Source organism: Micromesistius poutassou (genome assembly GCF_964030765.1).
Source record: "Micromesistius poutassou genome assembly, contig: SCAFFOLD_5595, whole genome shotgun sequence".
Lineage (NCBI taxonomy): Eukaryota > Metazoa > Chordata > Actinopteri > Gadiformes > Gadidae > Micromesistius > Micromesistius poutassou.
This window is the reverse complement of record NW_028177913.1, coordinates 823-11,441: the sequence shown is the minus strand read 5'-3', so window position 1 is coordinate 11,441 and position 10,619 is coordinate 823. Positions and strand designations below refer to the sequence as shown.

Here is a 10,619-nt window from a genome sequence, read left to right as displayed (position 1 = left end):
TATCATCATCTCCTGACCGTCTGCAACCTCGTATCACACCTGGCCAATGTGTAGTAAAAAAACAACGCATTTTAGGGTATCTAGGAAGAGCAGTTTGGACAGGTTCGCTGATGAAGGTTAGCCGACGAAGGTTAGCTGGACAGGTTAGCTGACGAAGGGTTAGCTGACGAAAGGTTAGCCGCCGACAAGAGGCATCTGGCTGACTCGACATGTGGGTGGGAGCAGGGCACGGGAAGTGGGTGACGGGAGAACGGTGGGTGAAATGAGATCTTCAAAGCGTGTTTGGAGAGAAATTAATATTTGTGCTTTGGAAAACATTCTGGTGGGAGAAACTGTGCTGAAAGGATAGAACTGTGTGGCTCGTAGCACCACTGTTTTCTTTGGTCAAGTATTCCTCGCCTTCGCTAGCCTCGAGACCAGGTGGCCAGTGGGGTTGGATTTCCAGTTTGTGTGCAAGAGACCCAGCTATGTCCCACTGGTTTAACAATCTCTCTGGCATATGTCTTCACTTCACATCATTTTCCCCCACTTGTAAAAGATTTTTATGTTGTTTCAGTGTCGAGAGTTTGCCTTTCTGTTTTTTGTACCTTCCCTCCTGCTCAATGCCCATGTCAGACGAATCTTTCCATGAAGCTAATGTTTGTGTGCTTTGTTTGGTTTTGTCTCCACAGGGACCTCAAACATAACTTGATCAGCACCATTATGCCAGGAGCCTTCCAAGGTCTTTCTGAACTTCGGAAACTGTAAGTAGACAATAAAAATGATTCACATACCATTCACGCCCAAGACGGCTACCATATAAGCCCACAGCACCGCTACAAACACACAGGAATCCAGGATGCAATTGTTCCTCAGTGAGGACATCACAAAAGGAATGACTATTGAGTGTGTGTTTGTTTTAGAGGAGTTTCTGGTGAACGTATGGGTTAACATCGACATTCTTTAAAGACCCGGTAGTCTGGGAAAGAAGCAGGCTTACACACCCCCTGTGCATTCAGAGCGCAATGTTATGACAACTCATGACTGGTGTCATGCGTTATTCGGTGACTCTGGTGTTAGTGTGGACCGTTACGGCCTGGCTGTTGGTCTGAAGGGTTTTCTCTGCAGCTCTCTGTTGACATCTCTGGGTTCCCTGCATGCACACCCTCCATTACTGCTCTGGGACGTGTGGCTGGGTGCTGGTGATGTGTAGTCCTACTGGTCACATGGACGGCAACCGGACATCAGTCGGCAACCGCATATTGCTCATTGTGTTTAAGAAAATAATAATTTGGAAGGTCTGGGAAAGCACCCCCCCTCCCCCCCCCCCAAACTCCTATCACCAACACACCCTCATAACTCTTGCCTCCTCCTTCTTCGCCTCCACCTCAACCCCCACCCTTCGCTCTACCAGTGTTTTCACTGGAAGGTCTGGGGCTTCTCAAAACAAACAGAGGGAGATAAACACATGCTCTGGACAGCTCTCAGCTGCGTAGTGTCAGGGGTGCAATAGTGCAAATCCCATCTCTGGTCGTAGATAGACATCAGCAGCCCCCTCCCCAGGCAGCGGCTCTCTGTAACCTAATCAAGGACGAGGTTACACAGAGATCTCTGTGAAGTGACAACTAAGGGAAGGTGACCAGGGAACGGTTTCTGTGCTCTGTTTTCCCTCTCTGTTTGGATAACTTGGTTAACGATCCCTAGCGGTGGATGACGAATGGGATGTTAAGTGCGATGGCATACGGCCCCTGGGCAGCACTGGACTCACAGAACGTCCTGTGTTATTGGACTGGGGATTCTCAGGGCTTGGATCCTATTGTAATGGCTTCATTTCATAAAACCACACAGTTATCCATGAGATCATATGGTAGTCATTTAATTTAGAGTGACCTTTCCTTTGTCTTGTGTCCTCTACTAGCGACCTGTCCAACAACCGAATCGGGTGTGTGACTGCAGACATGTTCCAGGGTCTTTCCAACCTCACCAAACTGTAAGAGACTAATGGTATCAGTACATGTAAAGCTTTTACCTAAACTGTTTGTGTTTGGTTTCTGACGTTGTTGTGTGTACTAAACAGGAACCTTTCCGGAAACATAATATCTACCTTGGACCCAGGTGTGTTCCAAGAACTACCATCTCTTAAACTAGTGTGAGTACCAAAGCAATACCAATACCTTCCTCAATATTTGATCTCCCCATACAGTATTTTGTACAAAAATATCGACTTAACGTTCAAATGTATTTGAAAGATTATATTATAGTTATTTTTTTAAGTCAATTTCAGGTGTTAAAAGTAAGAGCCTTCCCCGGTATTATGAGTCAGACATTTTTATATTCAGACATCATTCTTAACTCGATTTCCAACTGATGAGTGAACTTGAATGACTCATAGTGCAAAGACAGAGATATGTTTGGCAATGGCAGGACTTTTATTGATTGAGCCAGACATTTCCAGCCGATGAGGTCCTAAACATGAGTTATTATTAGTCATTGTGTTTTCATACATTCCCATTCGGTAGGGGTTGTTTGTGTTTGAAAAAAGCAATGAAGACAGTTTTACAGAACATAGCACAGTAGCATAACTTTCCTTTGGGACGAGCAAGCTATGTCGTATGTAAAATATAAACCATAACTGCCAGAAAGAAATCCCCCAGGGCGGCTGAAGTGAAGGGGTTCACCCCTCCCTCTTCGCGTTCCACCACGAGAACCTTCTCTTCTCTCACCAGGAACTTCAACTCGGACTTCCTGTCATGTGACTGTGGACTGCGTTGGGTGCCTGGCTTCTTCCGCTCCAGCTCCGCCCGTCTGGGGGACGAGACGCTGTGCGCCTACCCCAGGAGCCTGCATGGGAAGCCCCTGCACGGCCTCAGGGAGAACCAGCTGAACTGCGGTGAGACCCACGCTCCGAACTCCGAACTGCATACGAATGAGGCGGTTCACCGCTCGCCGAGAAGCGCGGCCCTCTGAACGCACACACACTGCACGCTCACAGACGCATTATCTCAACATGCTCCCCTTGGGGTGGCTTTTTCTCTTCTCTCTTCTTGTTTGGGAGTCGGTCGATGAGACCCGCTCGAGAGCCAGTCTCCTCGAGAGCGAGTCTCCCGCGGCTTAGAGGGGGGACATATTTCCCAAAGTGGCGGCGGGCTGCTGACAGCTAACCCTGTGGTTTGCCTTTATGAATCGATGCAGTCTGCATCCAATATGGGGGGAACGGCAGGCGCGTAACTGCTTCCTGACTGAGTTAATGACACGGCAGCCCAACGAAAAACCACCGAGAAATAAACGTAGCTCTACCTCCTCCTCCTCCTCCTCCTCCTCCTCATCCTCCTCCCCCCCCCCTGTGTGCCCCAGACGGTCCCCTGGAGCCACACACCTTCTCCCTGCTGCCCTCCCAGCGGCAGGTGGTCTTCAGGGGGGACCGCCTGCCCTTCCACTGCACCGCCGCCCTGGTGGACAAGATCACCACCCTGCACTGGCGCCACAACGGCCAGCTGGTGACCTCTGACCCTGAGATGGGCGTGCAGCTGGAGGAGAGCGCGGTGCACGACTGCACCTTCATCACCAGGTGAGCTCCCGTCTCCCCCGACGCTTTCGGTGGTTTCCCGTCGTTCACTTTTGAGATGAAGAAATGTCAGACGGTTGGTTCTGACACACGATCCTGTGACGGTGGAGTAAACAGCGCTCTGTCTCCTCTGTCTGCAGTGAGCTCATCCTATTTAATGTGCATGTGGAGGCCAGCGGAGAGTGGGAGTGTGTGGTGACTACTGGGAGGGGCAACATTTCCCGCACTGTTGAAATAGTGGTGCTGGAAAACAGTGCCTCCTTCTGTCCAGAGGAAAAAGTGGTCAACAACCGAGGGGAGTTCAGGTAATTTGATTATGCTTACCTCAATTAGGATCAAATAACCCAAACTGCAGAGCATGCGTTCTAAAGGGTTCTCCCATTCAACCAGTGTTTGTCGTTATGAATACCAGGTGGCCGAGAACCCTTGCAGGCATCATGTCCCACCAGTACTGCCTGCAGTTGCGCTACCCCTCCCTTCCCTTAGAGGGAGATATGGAGCAGAAGAAGGCCTTACGCTACTGTGACCGTGCTGGGAAATGGCAGGAGGGTGACTACACAAACTGTCACTACACCAATGGCATCACCCGCGTGCTGCATACCTTCATCCTGGTCAGTAACACTCTCTCAAGTCAACGTCGTTCTCCGCTGTCGCACGGTTGAGGTTTGCCTGACACTGGACATTGTCCTGGTGTTTCTGTATTTCAGAGGCCAATCAACACCTCCAACGCCATGACGGTGGCCCATCAGGTGCGGTCGTATACCCTGGAGGCCGCAGGGTTCACAGACTCAGTGGACGTTCTTTACGTAGCCCAGATGATGGAGAAGTTCATGGAGTACGTCACCCAGCTTCGAGAGGTGAGTGACTCGTGTGAAGTCTAGTTGAACAGCCTTCACATTCATTTCCCTAGTGTTAGTTTAGATAATACTAAACAGTTGGAGTGTGCGCTGTTGAACGTCCTCTCGGTTGTGTTGTCAGCTGTCGGAGGTTCTGGTGGAGATGGGCAGTAATCTAATGCAGGTGGATGATCAGATCCTGGCCCACGCCCAGAGAGAGAAGAGAGCTTGCAGCTCTCTGGTCAACTCACTGGAAACGCTGGCCTGGCCTCAGCTCCACAGCCACGCCCAAGACCTCTCCATGGTATGCAGTCCTTCAAAGGCTCTAACCCCCAAAACCTCTAACCTCCAAAACGCATTTTCCAGCATTTTTCCAACAACAAACTGTGCATACTATCCTGTGAGATTTCACTCTTACTCTACTACTAACAGGTTTCAAGAAACATTGTGATGGAGGCCCATTTGATTCGACCTGCCCACTTCACCGGCATCACCTGTACCGCGTACCAGCGGCGGGAAGTCCCAGGCAGCAGCATTGGATCAGATGGGTCGGAGTACAACCATGATCAGGATCTCTCCTTCCGCTGCTCCACAGGCTCCCACAACACCTCTCTCACCAGCTTCCCCCTGAAGGTGAGCAGCCAGCCAGCAGCCAGCCAGCGATGACCAACCGTCTCCATAGTAACCAAATTAAAATGCACAATGCTGCACCTGCTTGGAAAACATGTGTAACAACAACATTAACAGTGTGTGTGTGTGTGTGTGTGTGTTGTGGCTTCCTCTTGTCTTTCAGAATTCCATAGCCCTGGCCTCGGTGACTCTCCCGGCCTCTCTCTTCCCTCCCGACGCTCCCACCGACTGTAAGCTGCAGTTCGTGGCGTTCCGTACAGGATGTTTTTTCCCCCTGCTGGGAAACTCGAGCGTCATCGGGGAACACTTTCGCCGGAGGACGGTCAACACACCCGTCATCTTTGTAGGCCTCGGTGAGGAAACATCTTATACTCAGACCACAGTAGAGACGCTGCTGAGAAATAAAACTTCTGACGCAAACATGACGGCATTGTTCCCTGGAAGAACCGTTGGAGCCGTGCCATAAACTCACAATGTTTACACTCATTCGGTCTCTCTCTTACTATCCGGGTCTCTCTGTCACTCTCTTACTATCTTAGTCTCGTTCTGTCTCTCTCTTACTATCTTGGTCTCTTTCTGTCTCTCTCTTACTACCTTTGTCTCTTTCTGTCTCTCTCTTACCAACTTTGTCTCTTTTTGTCTCTCTTACTATCTTGATCTCTTTCTGTCTCTCTCTAACCATCCTGGTCTCCTTGTGTCTCAAACAGAGGGATGCAGCATGTGGAACCACTCAGAGCCCATATGGGTGTCCCTGCGCCACTTGTCCCCTGGCACCGATCCAGTCGCCGCCCAGTGGAGCCTCCCGGGCCTGGAGAAGCAGGGAGGCTGGAGCCAAGATGGCTGTCAGCTGGTCCACACTGACAGCAGCACTTCAACACTGAGATGCAGCATACTTAGCAACTATGCTGTGTTACAAGTAATGGCAGACCTTTTTGTATTGTTGATTCATAATGTATACTCGGTCTGCTATGATTCAAGTGTGATGCATGAGTGTACCAAATCTGACCAAACATGAATTACTTGATTATACCCATATGTTTTGTTATCTTTATTCATATTATATGATTGTGATTTTACCAGGAAGTGCCAGACTTTCCAAACCCCTCGGCTATCTCAGTGAGGATACTCCACCCAGTGGTCTATGCGTGTACCGCAGTACTCCTCCTTTGCCTATTCACCATCATCATAACGCACATACTTCACCACAGGTAGTCTACAAATCCACGTGTTTGTGCAGAAATACATTAGCGCTATCTTCTCATCTCATCATTTGTTTGTTTATTCTTTCTATATCCCCTACCCGCACAGTTCAATTCATATATCGCGGAAAAGCTGGCACACACTCCTCAATACCTGCTTCCACATGGCCATGACCACAGCCATCTACGCCGGTGGCATCAGCCTGACCAGCTACCCGGTGGTGTGCCAGGCGGTAAGAGCCTCCGCCTGACAGAGCAGCCTGTCTGAGCAGTTCATTCATGGTACAATGTGTTGCAGTGCGTGGTGTCTGACAGGCGTCTGTGCGCCCTGTGCAGGTCGGCATCGCGTTGCATTACTCCTCGCTGTCCACCCTGCTGTGGATCGGAGTCAGCGCCCGGGTGCTCTACAAAGAAGCGGTGTGGAGAACGCCGCGGCAGCCGGAGGGGGAGCCTTCTGTTCTGCCCACCCAGCGACCCATGCTCAGGTCAGTGGGACCATCAAAGCGGGACAATGGATCCGACCCACCTTCCCTCGAGTCCGTGTTAAGCAGCTCGCTGTTGGCCGTGAACAATGGCCGGTCTTTCAGGCAGATGTCTGTGACGCTAGCATCGGGCGAGGCCACCCAAAATGAAAGCTAATCAAAGGGTGCCGTTGTGCCCGGCGACCAAAGCCCCTCTGTGTTACGGCAGACCTTGGAGAGGAAATGGTGGTGGAGTGGAATGGTGCCATGAGACACAGAACGCCACAAGCCCAGATGTACACTATGAACTCTGGGTAGGGGTCTGGGCGCTGGTGTGAATGTCTGAAACTGTCGTAAATCTCTTTGCAGGGCTATGTTGAGGGGGAGGGGGGTGGTTGTATCATCTCTCTCTCTCTCTCTCTCTCTCTCTCTCTCTCTCTCTCTCTCGTTCTCTCCCTTGTCCCACTGACCCTGTGCCCCTGGAGCTGTGATCATTACACTGCAGAGCTGACCTCTCGGCGCTCCGAGGCACCCTCCTCGTCTCGCCCCCACAGCCACATGGGTGCCGTCCCACACAGCAGACACACGGCTGTAAATCAGGGCCTCCGTTGGGCTCAGCCTGCTTGGCCTCTGCAGCACTCCATCAGCTCACAATGTGGAGGAACAGACGCTCTGTTGAGATCACAGAGAGCCGGGGATACATCCAGGGGAAATAGCTCGGACAAACTTGGAGAGAAAACCAGTGTGCATGCGCGACGTTTCAAAAACAAGTGCATGTTCATCGTTCCTTGGCATAAAGCATTTTTTTTGTTCCCTTTGATCATTAAAAGGGGTGGGCAATTTGTTTTCTTGTTTATACTTAAATACAAATTAAATACATCAAAAATATGGTATTTGTGGCTGTCTCAAGCCCGTCCCATCATTTCATGGGGACTGAATGAAATGATTTGATAGCTTACCTGCCTTTGAAGGGAGGCCTGAAGTGGATCTTCTTCTTTTGGATGCATTCAAAATCTAGCCTCCTCTGCCTTGTTCCTCCAACAGTCTCCCCTTGCTTGAATATCTTTCTGTGTATGTTCCTTTAGGTTCTATTTGATAGCTGGTGGAGTTCCTCTCATCATCTGTGGGATCACTGCAGCTGTCAACGTCAACAACTACGGTGACAACAGCCCTTAGTAAGTCCTCCTCTACTTGCCCTTGGGCAGTTTAACCATTGACCCTGGCTGTCTGAAATTATTTTTAGTGATGGGACAGTTTTTTTTATGTATACATCTTTGAGGTTCTAGTATTTGCCCTGAACCTCTTGATTTCCTCCATCTGTCCCATAGTTGCTGGCTGGTGTGGCGCCCCAGCCTGGGGGCCTTCTTTGTCCCCGCCGGCCTGGTGGTGCTGGTGACCTGGATATATTTCCTGTGTACTGTGTTCCGCTTGAGGCACCGCGTGGCCAAAGAATGCACCGGCACCCCCCTCTCTTCCCCTGTGGCCGAGAGCCAGCCCGCGCTGTCCGGAAGCACCAGCCTCCTCTCCACAGACTCCGCCGCGGCCCCGACGACCCCTGTGGCGGCTCCTGAGGACCAGTACTCCCTGAAGGCCCAGTTCTCCGTGCTGGTGGTCACCCACTTCCTGTTCATGGCCCTGTGGTGCTGTGGGGCCATGGCCATGTGGCTGAGCGGCCACAGCGGCTTGTTGTTCAGCTGTCTCTACGGGATCGCGGCCACCACCTTGGGGGCGTTCCTGGTGGTGCACCACTGCTTCCGCCGGCTGGACGTGCAGGCCTCGTGGCTCGCCTGCTGCCCGGGCTACCGCCGCCCCCAGGGCCCGGCGTCCACCTACACCCAGGCCTGCACCGCCGTCAACGGCGTGCAGACCTCGGATCAGGGCTCCCAGCTGTTCATCGGGTGCCACCCTCCCGGGGACTCCCAGAACTCCTCGTCGGCCCGGTCTTCGTCCACTCCCAGCGGGATCAGCAGCGTGGGCCCCGGGCCTTGCAAGCTCACCAACCTGCTGCAGGTGGCTCAAGAGAACCCCAACCACGCCCCCCACGTGCCCCGCGCCCCCGCGGGCGCCCACCCCGGCACCCACCCCGGCGCCCACCCCGGCACCCACCCCGGCGCCAGCACCGACTACGTCACCAAGCCGTCCAACAACCATCTGCCCATCATAGCCTCGGTGGCACCGGTGCATCCCCAGAGAAGAAAGGTGAGTAGCAGAACTAAACAGGGGAGCAGCCATTACCACCACCGTGGGGAAGGCAGGGGGCACTACCGTCTCAAAGCCCTGAGGGCGGGCGGCGGGGGCAGCCTGGGCGCCCTGGGACCTATGGGTCTGGAGAACTTGAACTCCTCCCACGCCGTCCACAAACACGCCACGAGCGAGAACGGCAGCGTCCACCACAGCCTCTCAGAGAACCAGGCCGGCCTGCTTACCAACGGGCGGCCAGTGGGGGAGCCGCTGGCCACCAGCCCTTCGGAGGGGAGCGACGGCGGCAGCAGCGGCAGCCGCAAGCCCTTCCCCCTCCCGCCCGCCGGGGCCGGTAGGGCGGCCCCGCACGGCGCCCAGAGACGCTGCGCCAGCAGGGACAACTTGAAACTGGCCGCCGCCACCACTGCCACCGCTGAGCGAGAGACCAAGCGCTGCTCCTACCCCCTCAACAGCGTGTGCGTGGCGGTGCCAGGCCCCGCACCGGCCCCCAACGGCACACTCAAGAACTCAGGGGTGCCAGAGCACCAGGAGAAGGACACCAGTGGCACGGACCAATCGCAGAGCTCGGTGGGGATGAAAAGCGGCTTGTGGAAGAGTGAGACGACGGTGTGATGGGCGGTGTGTTGACTCTTGGTGGATGGTTGCAGCCTGCAGGTGACTTTATGTACGGTTCCGGTTTTGTTCCCCGGCTCCCTAAAGTCGGAAGGTCACAACATTTCAGTATTTAAGAAGAACTTACAGCAAGGCGTCCGCTACCAGATGCAGTCTTCCCTCTGTAGTGTAGTCAGACTTAGCTGTGAAGGGTTAACATATTACAGGTCTTTTGTCATTTTCAAAATGTAGGATACTCATTTACCTTTTTCATTTCACATGCAATCGTACCAGCTAATTTCTTAAATTAACATATGATGTTAATTTTTATGTGTAATTAAAGCTTTATTTTATAAGTTGAAAATGTTCTATGCATATTACCTTTAGCATGAAATGGAATCCAAGATAATCCATTTTCCCAATGAAGCTAAACACAGTTGCTCTGTGGGAAAAGCTTTCGGTCTCTTTTCTTTAAGTCATTGTGAGTTATTTTATATGCACTTGCATTGTTGTGTGTGTGTGTGTGTGTGTGTGTGTGTGTGTGTGTGTGTGTGTGTGTGTGTGTGTGTGTGTGTGTGTGTGTGTGTGTGTGTGTGTGTGTGTGTGTGTGTGTGTGTGTGTGTGTGTGTGTGTGTGCGCGTGTGTTACTTGTAAATGAAGGCTAGACAGAACCTTTTCAATATGGCGTTTCATTCTGTTTTACATGTATGTATTTACACCAGCACTGATACAAAACCTGCCTTCTGAAAATAAATATTTTAATTGGGTCTATACCAATTCAATGGTGTTTCTTATGAACTATACTCTTGGTTTGCAATGGATTTCTTAATGACACACAAATGGACGTAGACTGCCCCCTGCTGTATCGTCTAGTCGAGTATCCTATTCATAAGATTCACATTGTCAACGTCGTAAACAGATTAAAATAGCCCTGGGTTTATTACCACAATTGAGGAGATGTTATCGGTGGCCTACAAGGCAAAATTATGTTTTCTGATTTGATCTTCCATTTATTGTTTTTAATTCCCATGACATGCCTAATAAACATTAGGCCTATGATAAGTACTTATATAGGATTCTGGAAGGGTTCACCAATAAAAACACACATATTGTCACCAAAACTGACAGTGAATGAAATGTCTATTTATAACTATGA

At 51.5% G+C, this 10,619-nt stretch overlaps 1 protein-coding gene across 1 annotated transcript; it reads left to right on the top strand.

The window, feature by feature from the left end:
- Window positions 1-209: 209 nt before the first annotated feature.
- On the top strand, window positions 210-9,904 carry LOC311374944 (adhesion G protein-coupled receptor A2-like; the record flags this gene model as incomplete). The annotated part of the gene is made up of 18 exons (XM_084490671.1): window positions 210-253; window positions 672-743; window positions 1,898-1,969; window positions 2,057-2,128; window positions 2,706-2,869; window positions 3,334-3,547; window positions 3,685-3,849; window positions 3,957-4,155; window positions 4,252-4,401; window positions 4,523-4,684; window positions 4,813-5,013; window positions 5,174-5,363; window positions 5,718-5,926; window positions 6,091-6,218; window positions 6,319-6,442; window positions 6,546-6,694; window positions 7,756-7,845; window positions 7,999-9,904. The coding sequence occupies 18 exons, from the start codon at window positions 210-212 to the stop codon at window positions 9,482-9,484; spliced, it is 3,891 nt and encodes a 1,296-aa protein (XP_084346797.1). The 3' UTR covers window positions 9,485-9,904.
- Between the last annotated feature and the right edge of the window lie 715 nt (window positions 9,905-10,619).